General features: G+C 46.0%; 1 protein-coding gene across 1 annotated transcript; it reads left to right on the top strand.

Annotated features, from left to right (window-relative positions):
- Window positions 1-449: 449 nt before the first annotated feature.
- On the top strand, window positions 450-16,703 carry Bhmt (betaine--homocysteine S-methyltransferase; the record flags this gene model as incomplete). The annotated part of the gene is made up of 7 exons (XM_036176269.1): window positions 450-582; window positions 6,709-6,827; window positions 8,426-8,617; window positions 8,971-9,118; window positions 12,603-12,785; window positions 13,623-13,851; window positions 16,517-16,703. Coding segments are annotated over 7 exons (1,191 nt in total), but the record flags the coding sequence as incomplete, so codon positions are not given.
- Window positions 16,704-17,291: the final 588 nt, after the last annotated feature.

Below are 17,291 nucleotides of genomic sequence, written 5' to 3'. Positions count from 1 at the left end.
GGTGGCTCACAGCCATCTGTAGTGAGATCTGGCGCCCTCTTCTGATCTGCAGGTGTACACGCAGGCAGAACATTGTATATATAATAAATGAATCTTAAAATAAAAAAAAAGTAAGTGCTCTATCTGCATGTACACCTTTATGCCAGATGAGGGTTTCAGACCCCACTCCTACCCCCAACTATAGGTGGTTGTGAACCACCATGTGGTTTCTGGGAATTGAACTCAGGACCTCTGGAAGAACAAACAGCCAGTGCTCCTAACCATTGAGCCGTCTCTCCAGCCCCATTGCTGAAGTTCTAATTAGCCAGTCATCCTCACAAAGGTGGAAACTAATTCACACTAAGAGTGCTAAAGACACCATACTCCTCAGAAATATATTTGCAAAATCACTGAAGATAGAATGTGTCTTTGAACCTCAACTCCCTCCTCTCCCTTGTCTGTAAATTCAGGGAATCTTAGAACGTTTAAACGCTGGAGAAGTTGTGATTGGAGATGGAGGATTTGTCTTTGCACTGGAAAAGAGGGGCTACGTCAAGGCTGGACCCTGGACCCCAGAAGCTGCTGTGGAGCACCCGGAGGCAGGTTGGTGCATGCTCCATTGAAAACTATGATAATGTGTGCTATGTTGAACAAACTGCAGGAGCCAATCACGAGACAGGTGCATGCTTACAATGTTTCCCATGCCTGCTGTTGACGCTGAGCACTGGCAACCATCGGTGCAGATTCACATGCTGCAAAGCACAAAGGGTGTCTCTGCTTCTGTCGGCAACCCACCACCTGGTCCCTGCGCTTGGCTTTAGATGAGTCTAGAGCTTGGATCATCACCCTTTTCTCTCCCCTCCCCCCCTCACCAATCTCTGTGTGTTCACTGTTCATATAGACAATCTACCCAGCAGTTTGGTAATGTCTGAATCTCTTCTTCAGTGAACTTTCCCCTTATCATACCTCTTCCACCCACCCTAAAATGTACCATTACCAGGAGATGTCCACACAGGATGCACTGACAACAAGCCGCCTCTTGTCGACTGCCTCTTGTCCCTCTCTCTGTAGTCATCCCGTTCCTCCATCTCATGAAGACCCTCCACCTTTTTTTCCAACCAAACTCTGACCGCTCTCCCTCATGTACCTGTCCTTCTCTTATACATGTTAGGGTCCATGGTAGCACATCATGTCCCTCCATCGTATATTTCACAACTAGCTCAGTTCACACTACTGCAGCCCAGGCCTCTTTGCAGTCAACTACCTGCCCGTCTATACTCATTCCATGTGCCTTATTCCCACTTGGCTTTTTAAACCACCAATCAATAGTGACCAGGAAGGAACAATTGCTGTCTTCCAAGGCAGAGGTCTCTGCAGATTCTTAAGTGGGAGGGAAGCATTCATCTTTAAATGGGAGGAACTGGGACTGGACAAATGTCTCATTTGTAGTTGTACTTTATCACCAGGACCGCCAGCTCACAAATAACGACACAGAGACTTCTTACTAAGTATGAAAGCTTGGCCTTTGCTTAGGCTTTTCCCCAACTAGCTCTTATAACTCAATTAACCTGCTACTATTAATCTACATTCTGCCACGTCATTTGCTTACCTCTCCTCTGTACAGTAGGTCTGATTGGTTCCACATTTTGCTGGCATCTGCCTGCCTCCCAGCCTCCCAGTGTTCTCTCTCTCCCTGGAAATCCTGCCTATTCTCTTCTGCCTAGCTATTGGCCACTCGGCTCTTTCTTACACCAATCACAGCCATACATCTTCACAGTGTACAAATATCCTACAACCCTTAGTTGGTTAAGTGCTGCTCCTCAAGCACAAGGACCTCAATCCCACCCCCGCCACACACGCAAAACCCACATGAAAAGGTGGATGCCTGTAACCCAAACGCTGGGGAGGCAGTGATGGAGGATCTCTGAGGCTTGCTAGCAAACCAGTGAGCTTTGGGTTCAGTGAGAGACCCCATGTCAAAAAGTTAGGTAGAAAGCAATTGAGGAAGACACTCATCATCAACCTCGGGAACACACACACACACACACACACACACACACACACACACACACACGAGGAATGGATTACTTCTCTGGCCCAGAGCATTCTGGAAGGGATCTGGGTTCTCAGAGTTCTTGCATGAGTCTGCTCATACGTTATCACCCCGTCTTGAGGTCCCATTTCTCTCTAATCAGTACCCTGACTTTAGCATAGCAGGCCTGGCTGGTTGATACTCAGGCCTTCAGGAGCTCCGCTTCTGTGTAACTTTGTCCGGGGCTAGATGGTTAGCTGTTTCTGCTCTCTAAACGCAGGAGATGAGCCTCTACCCAAGCCTTCCAGGAGGTCCTGACCTCCACACTCTGCCTTCAGTTGGGATAATTTACCCTGAATCCTTCATTATCTTCCTCTAGTCTGCTGATGGCCCTCAACAGCAGATAGAACATGGCCCCAGAATGCTCATCCATCTGGGAAACTGTCCCTTTCGGTGCCTCCCTTTCCAGGGACAGCCATCACAGTTCACCACAGGGGAACCTTTTAATTGTGTCTCCCTGAGAGCCTGCCAGGAGCTATCAATAAGGTACTCACTCCTGGTGGGTGGGAATGCTTATTATTGACTTGAGGAAACTGCTGGAAAGCATTTTGAAGTTGGAGCTCCTTCAGGCCATCACCTGCAAAACTGCAAAGAAAAAAAAAAACAGAAAGAAAGCCAAAAGAAACTGTAGCAGGGTCAGAAAAGACAGATCTGTGACACATCCTTCCTGGGACCATTCTTACAGGATGGTGGCTATGTTTCACTTTGGGGGGAAGGTAAAATATATATATTTGAAACATTGATGCTGAGAGCTGGGGATGTAGTAAGTTTTAGAATACTTGCCTGACATACACGAAGGCCTGGGTTCACTCCTTAGCACCGTGCAAAAACAAGAAGAAAAAATACTCATGCTCTGAATGGGTGGGGTGATCAGTTGCATGCATATCTTATGCAAACAAAACTATGTGTCTACTGGTGATTGTTGTTGTTGTTGTTGTTTTTAAGTTTGACTGAGCAGTAGCTAGAATTGACAGAGGCCCTGAGGAGGTTTCCTGTAAGCTGGACTTGATCTGAAACACTATGTAAGTGCAGCAAGACCTGGATGCTCAGTGCTGGAGTCAGAACCAGCAAGGAAAGGCTGTGTTATGGTCCCGTGACCCCCATGCAAACCACGTGGGAATCAGATGTGGGCCCTGAATTCTAGAAATGTGAGGATTTCAGAAAGTTGCTTCTATAGTGCATATGCTGCATGTTGTACAATACTCCCATTGGGTCCTACAGCAACCTCCTCAATTAAATGTGTTGATCCCTAATCCCCCAAACCCCACTCCCCGTATTGGGGATTGAACTCAGGGTCTCGACATGCTATAGTACTGAGTTACCTCTTCAGCCCTGGACTATGTTTTATTCATTTGTATTTTTTGAGACAGAGTGTCCCTCAGTTCCCTAGGCTAGCCTGAAACTCATGATCCTTCTGCTCAGCCTCCAGTGCTGGGTTTACGGAACCCACCACACCTAACCCTAAACATCAACGTGTATGACTATTGACACCCATACTTTCGCATTAGTTCAGGTCACCTTTTGCTCCTAAGTGATGTTTCTGCCAACTTAATATTCCACTGGATGATAGTTTTGACTTGATAAAGCAGTGATTCTCAACCTGTGGGTCACGACCCCCTTGTGGGTCCAATGACCCTTTCACAGGGTGCCTAAGACCATCAGAAAACACAGATATTTACATCATGATTCATAACTAGCAAAATTACAGTTATGAAGTAAGGATAAAAATAATTTTATGGTTGGGGCTCACCATAGCATGAGGAACTGTATTAAATGGTGGCTGGCAGCATTGGGAAGGTTGAGAACCGCTGCTGTAGACTGCTTTGAATTTTCAAAAACTTGGGTTTCTCAGCTGGGCATGGAGGTGCACGCCTTTAATCCAAGCATTCAGGAGGCAGGGTCAGGTGGATCTCTGTGAGTTCTAGGCCAGCCAGGACTGCATAGGGAGATCCTGTCTCAGGAGAGAGAGAGAGAGAGAGAGAGAGAGAGAGAGAGAGAGAGAGACAGAGACAGAGACAGAGAGAATAAAGGAACAAATTGGTTGAAAGCAAAGAGATGTCTCGGTTATCTGGGCTTTCTAGGAAAATCTATAAAAACATAGACTTTCTGTATTATAGAATGTATGTGTACACAAACATCTCCCTCCAGGATGTTTTTGTGGACTTTGTGGATTATAAATCATGCCATTCTAGTACCTGGGATCTCAGTCTGTACCCTTAAATCCCCTATAAAATTCCTCCCCAACCCCAGCAGCTCAGTGTTAGTTTGACAGACAGGTGCTCCCTACGTGCTGTTTTTATCTGATTCCAGGGCTAATTAAAACGAGCTTTAAAGCTTAGGTGTGTGTAAGTTCCTTTCCCACAGAGAGCTAAAGTTTCCATGATTAAAAGAGAGGAAAATCATGAAAGGGTTGGCTTCAAGCTTGGGCAGCTGTTTTCTAATGGGAGCTTTTGTCTCACTTACTCATCCATTCAAAAACAACAACAACAACAACAACAGCAAACCCTGGCACTCCACTGAGGCACAGGCACAGCGCCAGCCTTAGCCTTGCCCTCCAGTGTCCCAGCTCACTTCAGGGCGCTCGGACCCAGCTGCCCTCACCCAGGTTTGACAGGCCTCTGACATTTCAAAACACATTCCAGGCATCCGCAAGGCTGCTGGTTCCTTCCTTTGCCTGGCTAATTCCCCTGACAAAAACAAACACTAAGATTCTCATTTTATAAGATGAGTGCTTCTCATCTGTCTTGGCATGTCGGTTCTCAGCAAAGCTTAAACCGAGAATCAACCAGGGAACCTTCAAAAAAAAAAAAAAAAAAAGAAAGACAAAAATAATGCCTGAATCCCACCCAAAATGAGCTAGAATATCTGTGGGTTTGACCCTCCCTCAAACATATCATTTTTTAAAAAACTGCAGGGGACCTGATGAGCACCATAGGTTTAGAGGCAGTATTTTAGAGCCAAGTACAGCTCTGCGGGAGACAGTTTCCACATACATCTTCAGCCATGAAAGTGTTTCTACTTGCCATTCACCTTTGGGCTTATAATTGAAGGCAGTGCTCCAATTCCCATTTTATTGAACATTCATATTCTCTCTCTCTCCTAAGAGTTATTACTTATTAATTATATGCATGAGGTGAGGAGGTACCATGGGAGGCCAGAAGAGGTCATCAGATTCACTGGACCCAGAGTGACAGGTGGTTTTAAGTCTCCTGGCATGGGTGCTGGGAACCAAACACAGGACCTTTGCAAGGGCAGCTAGTGCTCTTAATCCCTGACCCACAGAATCATCTTTTAATGCTGGAGGACACTGATTCGCCACTGTAATCCCAGCACTTGAGAACCAGTGGCAGAAGATCAGTCGGAGGCCATCCTTAGCTCCAGAACAAGTCTGAGGCTAGCTTAGGCTACATGAGACCCGTCTTAGCTAGTTTCTATTCCTGTGATAAAACACCGTGATGAGAACAACTTAGAAAAGAAAGCATTTAATTACGCTTACAGTTTCAGTCCATGGTGGCAGAGAAAAGGCATGATAGCAGGTTGTCAGAGCAGCAGCTGAGCACTCTCTCTCTCTCTCTCTCTCTCTCTCTCTCTGAGACAGGGTTTCTCTGTTTAGCCCTGGCTGTCCTGGAATTAGCTCTGTAGATCAGGCTGACCTCAAACTCTGCCTCCAGAGTGCTGGGCTTAAAGGCGTGCATCACCACAGCCCTGCAGCCCCCCTGAGAGCGTCACATTCTCATAAGAAGGAGGCAAAGTGAACCAAATGGGGAGAGTCTTTTTAAAGCTCAAAGCCAGGCCCCAGTGATACATCTCTTCCAACAAGGCCACACCTCTCAATCCTTTCTAAGTAGTTCCACCAACTGGGAACCAAGAATTCAAACATATGAGCCTATGGGGACCACTCTCTTTCAAACCACCACGAGACCCTTTCTCAAAACACAATCCAACAGAAACTCAAAATGATCTTTCAGAAAACTCTGGGCTAATCCCATATATCCCTGAGGTCCGGAGCATAATGTTTGGGGTGTCAGGCTCTTAGGCCCTTTGTACTCAGCTGGTGTCCTGCCACTTCCCCCACATCTCTTCCGTGTTCGTCTAGACTTTTTTCATCCCCTAAATGCCAAACCTGATCCTACCTTGTGATTGCTCAGGCTGCCCCTGCTACAGGGAATTGCCTTCCCGCTTCCACCCTGTAAGAACTGGAACTCTCCAACACCGGTGACTTCTTTTTTCCCTGTGGTAGTGAGCAGCTCCTCCACACCCCCTACACACACTGCTTCTTCAGTCAGGTGTCCTCGAATGGATCATGAGATGTCCCCAAGGACGGGAAAGCGGATTGGTCCCCTAGTGCCTTCGGCAAAGAATCATGAACAAGTTGACAAGGAGCAAATTAAACCAAGAACATGGCGGGGGAGGGGCAAATTCAGCACCATGAGCCCTGCCCTCTCCAACCACCCAACCTTGTAGCCACAGCGGCTTGGAGAGAGGTTCCAGGAGACCCAGGTTGCCCCCTCCCTACGCCCAGATGTGTGAATGCCAGGCAACAGCCATTTTGATGTTCTGTTCACCCGAGAGCCCCTAGACAGCATTGCGTGTGGGTGCGCGCGTGGAATCACGGGTCTGCTTGTGCCCTCTCCCAGTTCGCCAGCTTCATAGGGAGTTCCTCAGAGCCGGATCAAACGTCATGCAGACCTTCACTTTCTACGCCAGTGAAGACAAGCTGGAGAACAGAGGGAACTACGTGGCAGAGAAGATATCTGTGAGTACCACCCGCCGTGGCCACTACCTGTGAAGGACGTCACAGACGCTCCACTCCACAGGTTCCCGCAGAGCAAAGCTAGAGTTGTGTTCTATCACCAAAACAAGAGACTCGTGACTCGCACACTCAGGGCTGAGTTGACTCTCTAAGATTGATGGGAAGGCATTTCCGAAGCGGATTAAAGACTACTCAACAATGTGTCCTGCTCCTACGTTGCTAAACAAAGCGGCGTGTTTGCAGGTCCATACATCACCCCCACACTCCTTTTTGAGACAGAATCTTACTATGCAGTCAGGCTGGCCTCGAACTCACAAAGACCCACCTGCCTCTGCCTCCCGAGTGCGGAGATCAAAGGCCTGCAGAATACAGGGGACAGCAAGCCTGAGCACTGCCGAGTTCAGCGGCAGTCGCTTCTGTCATAGCCAAAGCCCTTGCTCATCAGGGCTGAGATTTTTATCACATCTAAAACGAATTGGGGGGCTCCGAAATTCCAACAGTCTACATGACCTGTGGTGCTGGGTGTCCTGGGGTTTTGTTTATTGTTGTTGTTGTTTTGGAAGGTGGTTGGTTTGTTTTGCTTTATTTTTATTTTTTTGAAGATTAATTTATTTATTACATATACAGTGTTCTGCCAGCATGTATGCCTTAAGGCCAGCAGAGGGCTCCAGACCTCATAACAGGTGGTTATTAGCCACCGTGTGGTTGCTGGGAATTGAACTCAGGACGTCTGGAAGAGCAGTGAGTGCTCCTAACCTCTGAGCCATCTCTCCAGCCCACTGTTTTGCTTTTTTTTTTTTTTTTTTTTTTAAGGATAAAGTGGGATTTTGTGGCTGTTGTCTGCAGTCAGGGGTGAAACCTAGTACCTCAAACACCCCAGATCAGGTGGCCCCACATGCACTCCTAAGCACTCAAGAGACTGAGCTGAGAGGGTCGCTTGAAGGTGACAGGATGAGACTATCTCAGCACAAAACAAGCTGGCCCGGGATGTGCATGCCTGTGATTCCCGCACTCGGGAGATGAAGGCAGGGGTATCAGGAGTTCAAGGACAGCCTGGGCTAAATGTGACTCCACTTCAAAAAACCAAACAGAAATGCCATCCTCCAGGCTGGCTCAATCTCAAGTGTCTAAATTATTAGAATGGGCCTTACTAGGTGTGTATGTATTGTGTAAGAAATACACAGTAGTCATGAATGTGGTCATCATTCTAATTGGATTTTAGTCTCATTAATCATAAAAGCTATTGTCTCCTGTCACCACCACAATAATTTGATAAGTATTGATCAAAGTGCAGGTTTGGTATTGGAAAATTCTACATTAGCCCTTTTCATGTAAAAACTGTTTTCATGTAAAATCTCATAGATTTTTGACAAAGAGCTATAGACGCCATATTACCACTGCCTTTGCTGTTGTCTTTGTGATTGTTAATTTTTTAGTTTTACAAACTTCAGGACTCAATAAACCATTGATCTACATAATCCTTGCTTTCTGGGATACAAACAATGATTTTAAAAATAAAATCGAAAGGCAGGCATGTAACTAATAATTTTTTTTCAATTTCACATGTAAATTTAGATGTGTCCTCTCCTTACCCACTTTAGGGGCATAAGGTCAACGAAGCTGCTTGTGACATTGCCCGTCAGGTGGCTGACGAAGGAGATGCTTTGGTTGCGGGAGGTGTGAGCCAGACGCCTTCATACCTCAGCTGCAAGAGTGAAACAGAAGTCAAAAAAATATTCCAGCAGCAGCTGGAGGTCTTCATGAAGAAGAATGTGGACTTCCTCATTGCTGAGGTAAGCGAGGATAATCCACGACCAGATGAAACCTCTTTCTCTAACCTTCTACTCTCTCCATGTCAACGTGGGATGGTGTTCAGATCTTAACACAGAGCAATAATATTGAGCTTTTGAGATGTGTTTCCATCTAAGACTTCTGCTGATGTTGACTCAGTTCATTGAATACAGTAGATTATCATCAAACCTTTTTCTTTGATTCACACTAAGGGACTGCCAACTCCATTCTATTCTGCATCAAAATGCTTAGTAAATGGGTTACCATTAGACAGTTCCTCAAGTGAGAGCAGAGTGGAATTCTTACCGTTTTGTGGGAAAGATGATTAAAATGTTCTTCCCTTCGCTGATTTCAGTATTTTGAACATGTGGAAGAAGCTGTGTGGGCAGTAGAAGCATTAAAGACATCTGGTAAACCTATAGCGGCTACCATGTGCATTGGGCCTGAAGGAGACCTGCATGGAGTGTCCCCCGGAGAGTGTGCTGTACGTCTGGTCAAAGCAGGTAACTATAATTTCCATCAGTTTGCCACTAGTGGCCTTTAAAAATAACAAAGAAAATGCACTGTTGCAGGAATCAATACATACTGTGGTATGTACCAAGGAAACAGACACAGAAAAGCCACAATTTTACTTTGTATACAGGTGGAGGGACATACATGTGTGTGTGTGTGTGTGTGTGTGAATGTGTGTGTGTGTGTGTGTGTGTGTGTGTGCACGGCACGTGTGTGTGCACCTGTGGAGGCCCAAGGTAAACATTGGATGTCCTCCTCTGTTGCTCTTCACCTTATATCTTAAGACAGGGTCTCTCACTGAACCCCGAGCTCATTGATTAGCTAGACCATCTTGGCCCCTGAGCTCCTGGAAACCACTCATCTTGATCACAATCACTCTAAGGCTACAGGCGTGTGCTACTGTGCCCAGGTTTTTATGTGGGTGCTGGGCATCTGAAGTTAGGATCCACTGAGCCATCTCCCCAACTCATGAACTTAACGTTTCTAAGGAACGGCCAAATTTCATTCTCTAATTCCCAAGCCATAGCAAATGCCTGGCAGCCTTTTGAAAGGGGCAGCCAGAAACATGGCTGGAGGTTTAATGCTTAGAAACAAGAAGAATGTTCGGGTAAATCCAAAGCAACGTTAGGAGAAATTGTGTTTTATTTAAACGTGTCTCAAACTGAGAATCTTTTAACATTAATAACTTCAAAGTTAGTTGTCTCTTTGCCCAAGTTTTTCCTTCCTCCTAGGGGCTAGCTTGCTTTGCTTCGTGTAATTGGTATAATAAATCAAAAGAAATGTTGATATGAAATACTGACCACCTAATATATCTTTTTATCCAATTTCTGTTCCTAACACTGGGTTTCGTTTCAATTAGGAGAAACTCACAGGCTGTTTTCTAAACTGTCACATTTTAAACCCAAGTTATAACTCAGTGTCAGGGAAGAAGGACCCACTCTGTGAACTATGGACACTTCAGTGACTTGCTTAATTTGTGGTTTCTTACCCACCTCCTGATTGTTCATAAAAATCTTTTTTATACTTATCATTAACAGTAACAAATACTTATATTTAGGAAGGAAATGGTATAATACTTTTGTTTTGTTTTGTTTTGTTTTGTTTTTGTTTTTGAGACAGGGTTTCTCTGTGTAGCTTTGCACCTTTCCTGGACCTCACTCTGTAGACCAGGCTGGCCTCGAACTCACAAAGATCCACCTGCCTCTGCCTCCCGAGTGCTGGGATTAAAGGCATACGCCACCACTGCCTGGTGAATCCTAATTTTTATGGGAAATATGAAATGAGGAGGGGGTAAGTTAACTGTCTACAAGAGGACAAGAGGGAACACTATCATTTGCGTTGGTAATTGGCAGGCATGCTGGGCCTGCAGCAAGCCCTTCCCCATCATTCTGCTGGCCCTTCACATCCTGTGCACCAGCGGGGTAGCCTTCAAAGGTAACGTCACTTACGTCATGTACCTGTTTAAAGTCTGGCCCCCTCACTGGATTAACATCCGTGGAGGTGAAGACTAGGTCTGAGCGCTCTCTGGCTAGGACAGTGCCTGTCACATAACGGATTTTTAATAACCCCTGTCTAATAAACCAAGTCCATCTTCCAATGTTTAGCTCAGATTTTATCTCCATGTGCCTGACATGGTCAGCCAGGCCCTGAGAGCACATCGCTTTCTAGTTTTGAAGTATCTTCAGTTGGCGTTTCTCCACCTATAAAAATGTCGATAGGTCGGATGTATTTAGAATATGCCATGCTAAACCTAGCTGTGTGCATGGATCTCCACTGCAGACTTAGCAGAATCTTTGACACACCTTTATGTCATGCCAATATCCAAGAAAAAAAATGTGATGTACAGCAATTACATAGTTTAATTCATCATAAAACCTTATGTTCATGGGCCAAATCTTGGAAAGTACTGAGCGAGCCAAAATATAAAGTCTGTGATGTCAGAGACCATATTATGTCTATGTTTCCTCTTACAAGGAACCTAACATCTAGCAAGAATCTAATAAATAGCCAACATATAATTAATTAATTGGCATAATAAAAATTAAAGAAGGAGAAGCTATGGACACTCCACGTTCAAAATCAAAGTAAAAAGGTCAAGATCCAGGTGAGAATGGGTGTGGTGGGCACACCTGTAACCCAGTGCCAGGGAACCTGAAGCAGAAGGATTGCTTGGAGTCTAAGACCAGCCTGGGCTACAGAATGAGACCTAGTCTCACAGAAACTCCAAATGAAGATGTAAAGTAAACAGAGATAGGTAGGATCACTCTGCCCGAGCCTGAAGCTTGTCACTTAGGTAGGTTGGGTGGCCAGCAAGCTCCTGCCTGGGATTGGCCTGTTCCCCGTTCCCCTCAGCGTGGTGCTTATACTCTTCCGCGGCTATGCCAGTAGTTTGGTAGGCACTGGATTTGAACTCAGATCCTCTTGCATTCACAGTGGGTGCCATCTCCCCCAACCCTTTACCAAATGTTTTTAAATTAAAAAGAGAGAGAGAGAGAGAGAGAGAGAGAGAGAGAGAGAGAGAGAGAGAGGCTCTAATGGGAATTCCTCTTGTGTTGAGAGGATAGAGCATCAGCATGCTGCCCCTTAAATCTTGTGAATGAGGAAATTTCCAAAATCATATCTAATAATGGCCACCATGGAGCATCCTGGGTCCAGATGCAGGACATAATGACTAGAAAAGGTTTTTGGGTGGTTTTTTTGTTTTGTTTTGTTTTTGACATCTAAAACATATTTGTCTCATTCAATCAAACATCACAACAACAGATTTCAGAAGAACACACGTATTGAAGGGTGACAGTTCCGTGTAGCTTCCTGTCTGAGAAGCTGGTGCAAATGAGAACTTTGTCCACATGACTGATAGGTGTTACCAGATTAATCACCTCAAGTCAAAAGAAGTTTTTGAGATTTTTTTTTCCAAACTATTGATCCTAGAAGCAATTTTTTTTCTTAGAAACAGAGTTCCAAAAAAAGACTTTTTTCCTAAATGACTTTCTGCTGCTGTACCCAAGAAGTCTTTGTGAACTTATTAAACATGCCTGGCGAGAGAGGACATTTATTCTGGCTTCAGATGAGCAGCATGCTGGTAAACACAGGTGCAATGCAGCAGTCGGGAGTGTTGAAAAATTACTGTGCTCACCACATAATGTCAAACCCTGAAAAATTGACTGCTGAAATTGAAAGTAAAAATTTAAAAAGCCTCTAATAATGATTAAAAAAAGAAGAAAAAGATGGACAGCCCCATGTACTTTAGTGACACTTCAATTATACCAGACTCTTGTGAGCACTTTTCTCAGAAAACACTTCCTGGCTGCTGGCAATCGCTCTTGCTCACGGGTGACATGGGTTAGGGTGAGGGAAGACCAAATGCTGTCCTTCGATTCATCACCAGGTACTCGCTTCCTGCTGGAGACAGGAGCACCGAACCTGCCAGAACCTGGCATCTCCCTCAAGCTAACCCGCTCCTCTCACCTCCAGGAGCCTCCATCGTGGGGGTGAACTGCCACTTCGACCCCACCACGAGCCTGCAGGCAGTGAAGCTCATGAAGGAGGGTTTGGAGGGTGCTCGGTTGAAGGCCTTCCTGATGAGCCAGCCCTTGGCCTACCACACTCCCGACTGCGGCAAACAGGGATTCATCGATCTCCCCGAGTTCCCCTTCGGTAAGACAGACATTTTTATAAATTGTCCCAATATCTTTGCTTGAGAAATCCCAGATGGGTTTATACAGCCGGAGTAAGAGCTTTGGTCATGGGAGAGAAACAGCTGTACCGTCATCTCTTGCCCCTCGATTCTGTCCCTGCAGCCAAACCTTCACATTAGGCATCGGCAGGGCAGATAGGCCCACCGTGGCAACAACAACCACTAGTGTAAGTGTGAACCAGCAACTGCAGCCTCAGAGTGGATGACAAGGCCGTCCTCTGGGGTGTGTGTGTGGGGGGGGGGTCTGTAGAGAGCGGGTCCTGATTCTAGCTCTGTGGTGTGTGACCTCAGGAAATATCCTTTCATCCCTATGCTTTATTTTTTTAATCACAAAAATAAGATTAAATGGCTTACTTCCAAAGCCCTATTACCTTTTTAAGAAGTATGTTAATTGTGTGTGTGTGTGTGTGTGTGTGTGAGAGAGAGAGAGAGAGAGAGAGAGAGAGAGAGAGAGAGAGAGAGAGAGAACGTTTACATGTAGACATGACTTACATGTGGAGGCCAGAGGAGGGCATCAGGTATCCTACCCTCTCCTTTTCAACCCTTTTTAAAGATTTATTTCTAATTATGTGTATACATATGTGTGTCTGTGTGTGGGTATCTGCACTCATGAGTGCCGGTGCCGCGGAGTCCAGATCTGGAGCAGAGGCTTTGTGAGCCGCCAACATGGTCCCAACCCAGGTCCTCACGATTGAGCAGGAAGTGTTCTTCTTCACTGAACTGTCTCTCCAGCCCTTTTCATTTTTTTTTTTTAAATAAAAAAAAAAACAATTCAGACATAACATCATTTGTTCCAGGCCTGGAACCCAGAGTTGCAACCCGATGGGATATTCAAAAATACGCCAGAGAGGCCTACAACCTGGGGGTCAGGTACATTGGCGGCTGCTGCGGATTTGAGCCCTACCACATCAGGGCGATTGCTGAGGAGCTGGCCCCGGAAAGGGGGTTTTTGCCTCTGGCTTCAGAGAAACATGGCAGCTGGGGCAGTGGTTTGGACATGCACACCAAACCCTGGATCAGAGCAAGGTCAGTCCCTCTCTACTCCAGCTGCTTCCCCTGTGTCCAAATGGGGCCATGCAAGGACCCTTCCCATTCCCTGCATGACAAGGGTGGGCTAACTCCTCCTTTTCAGAGTCCCTCAGAGCCGCTCCCAAAGCATCTTCCCAGGTGATTTAGGGAGCCAGCTTCAAGACAGACTGTAATTTAAACAGCATGCAAAGTGGGTCTGTACTCCAGTGAAGCACCACCCATGTGCTGTCCACTAGTGCTGAATCACTTGATTTGTAAAGAGCCGAAGCCGGGTATAGCTGTGCGTGCCTTTCATCCCAATGCTAGGGAAGCAGAAGCAGCCAGATCTCTGAATCCCAGGCCAGTCTAGACTACAGATTCCAAGACAGCCACGGCTACACAGAGGAACCCTGTCTCAAAACAAAACAAACAAATAAAAAGAAAGAGTTGAGTCTGTCTTAGGCCTGGGGCAGCCCAACGAGAGGGTGATTTCTCAGGATCTGAGGTGAAGCTCCGGCAGAACTGAGCGTAGCTTTGTATTCATACTTTATGTCAATGCCAAGTGCTTTGTGTCACGACTTTCAGAGCTGGGAATGGGGTGGTAAAGTGGGCAAGGCCTTTCCTCAAAGCTCACATTCCAATGGGAGAGAAAAACAAGGAAAGAAACCTAAAGCTGGCACCAGCAATGTCGTAGAAACAGGAACGTCTGAATTCCACTCCGGGAGTCTCACGGGGAGGAATGGCTAAGAAAATCAATGCTTGGCATAGGGGTGCTCACTTGTAATCCCAGCACTTAGGAGGCAGAGAGGAGAAAATAAGGAGTTCAAGGCCAGCCTCAGCTCCATAGTGAGTTTGGGTCCGACATGGTCTATGTGCGTCACAGACGTGGAAGAAAAAAGAAAAAGCAACGGGAGAAAGGTAGAGTCATTGTACTACGCTGAGACAGCTTGGGCTACAGGAGAGAGTGAGTGCCTCTGCCAGCGAGGATGGGCCACAGAAAAAGTGCTCTGCAGTTAGTTGTTTTCACGCTTTGGGGAGGCCTGCCACCCAGCCCTCAAATAAACCATACACAGAGGCTTAGTCTTACTTATAAATGCCCGGTCCTAGCTTGGCTTGTTCCTTGCCAGCTTCTCTTAGCTTAAATTGTCCCATCTACCTTTCACCTCTGGGCTTTTTCCTTTTTTTAATTCTGAAAATCTTACTCTCACTCCAATCTGTGACTGGCTGGGCAGCTAAGTGGCTAGCTCCTCTCCTTGCTTTCTTGTTTTTCTTCTTTCTTCTCCCAGATTTCTGTTTCTATGTATTCTCACTGCCTGCCAGCCCTGCCTATCCTTTCTCCTGTCTTGCTATTGGCTGTTCAGCTCTCTATTAGACCATCGGGTGTTTTAAACAGGTACAGTAACACAGCTTCACAGAGTTAAACAATATTCTACAACAGGGCTCTTGAGAGCTGGCTTTTGAAGTCTATATAGGATCCCATCCGGTAGAAAAGGAGGATGGGAGCTCCAGGCGAAAATATCTGGGGTTTGCTCTACCACTTTCAACAGACGTTGATTCAACACAGATATCTGTCAGGCACAGCTGTGGATGCAGAAGTAACAGAGCACAGCCCAATCTCCAAAGAGCTAGCCTAAAAGACAGAAATAAACAAGAAAGTTCAAATGGCATGCAGAGGTGCACGGCACCGTGAGCTCTGAGTTAATGGTCCACAGCAGCAAAAGGCAGAAGCGGGCTAATGAAGGAGCCTATGGAAGCTGCAGCCGGGGCTGAATTTTGAAGGATGAATTACATGGCCAGACAAAAGAGGAGCCTGAGGGGAAGCACTAAGAGGTGGGAAGAGGATGGGGTGTTGAGAAAGTCGGGGAGTGGAGATGGAGTTTCATAGAAAGCAGCCTCCAGGACGAGGAGCAGTAGGTCCCTTGTCCTCAATGTGCTTGCTAGTGTATGACTTAATCCCAAGGGGATGGGGAACCCAGGGCAAAATTAGATTTTCAAGAGTTTGGTAAATGCAATAACCTTTTAGACTGTGTAGATGCCTTCTGGACGGGTCTACCAGACACAATGAGGCCAGAAGCCGAAGGGGATGAAATAAAATGAAGAAGGGTGGAGGCAGGATCCAGTCACAGGGGCCAGCTTGTCTCCAGACAAGTTTAAATGTGGGTGCAGGCCGAGAGTGGCAGAAGGAGCTGGGGGTGGGTGTGACCAAAGTGTGTTATCCGCACATGAGGGTGCTGTCACGAGACACATTATTTTGCACAATTAATATACTCTAATAAAAGTTCTCGTTGTAGCCCTGGTTGTCCTGGAATTTGCTCTGTAGACCAGGCTGGCCTTGAACTCACAGCAAACCACCTGCCTCTGCCTCCTGGGTGCTGGGATAAAGGTGTGCACCACCACTGCCCAGCTAATAAAAGATTTTTAGATGTGACCAAGACACAAAGACAGAAAGGTCGTATCTACTGGATAGAAATGATCCAGATTCTAAATTTTAGACTTTTGATCTCTATGCTTGGGTTTGAAGAAGATCTAAAGATTTAAGTGGTATTTTTGCCTTAGTCTGGATTAATAAAGACGTGTTCATGGCCGTACTTTCAGAGACTAATAAAGGCTCTGGGGTGTCCTGGGAATCCTGGTGTGTGCTTTGGGTGTATTGTGGATCCTGACATGTGTTTTGATTCCACAGGGCCAGAAAGGAGTACTGGCAGAATCTTCGGATAGCTTCTGGCAGGCCATACAACCCTTCGATGTCCAAGCCAGATGCCTGGGGAGTGACGAAGGGCACCGCAGAGCTGATGCAGCAGAAGGAAGCCACCAGTGAGCAGCAGCTGAAAGAGCTCTTTGAGAAACAGAAGTTCAAATCTGCACAGTAGCCACAGGACGACCACTTGGGGTGAATTCTTCTCTGTCTGGGCCACAGCGTGCAGAGAAGGAAAAGGTGGCTGAAAGGCAATGCTTGTATCCATACCAGCCTGTACCTATGCTTGGCATTAGCTAGACAAAACAGAATCACGCGTAGCATTTTACAGTTATAAAAGGATGCTCTAGAAACCAAGAGAGGAAAAGTTCACAGTAAATCCTGAACAGATTTCCTACGTGTCTGCCATGTTAACAGACATTCCAGAGATCACTGAAGCAAAGTGATCAGATGTTAACCCCACTTCATGTAGGAGGATGGGACATAAACCACCATACGTGACATAGTAAGCACTCAGGGAACATATCATAAATTGCACAGCAACCAACTTTATCTAAGAGGCCACTGGCAGTGAACTGCAGGGTCTTTTGAGCATGACCCTTGTTGAGAAAAATTTTATGTAGTAGCCCTGTGAAACAGACCATAGAACCGCAAGGAAGAAATGAATAATCTGTTCTGGAATTTTCTGTTCTACCCCCTCCATCCCATTTCATTAATAAAAGCATGCTGGTTGAAAAACACTGAGGCAATTTTTGTGGCCCGT

The sequence above is a fragment of the Onychomys torridus genome, unplaced genomic scaffold, assembly GCF_903995425.1.
Source record: "Onychomys torridus unplaced genomic scaffold, mOncTor1.1, whole genome shotgun sequence".
NCBI lineage: Eukaryota > Metazoa > Chordata > Mammalia > Rodentia > Cricetidae > Onychomys > Onychomys torridus.
The sequence above is the reverse complement of the archived record's forward strand: the minus strand, read 5'-3'. Positions and strand labels throughout refer to the sequence as shown.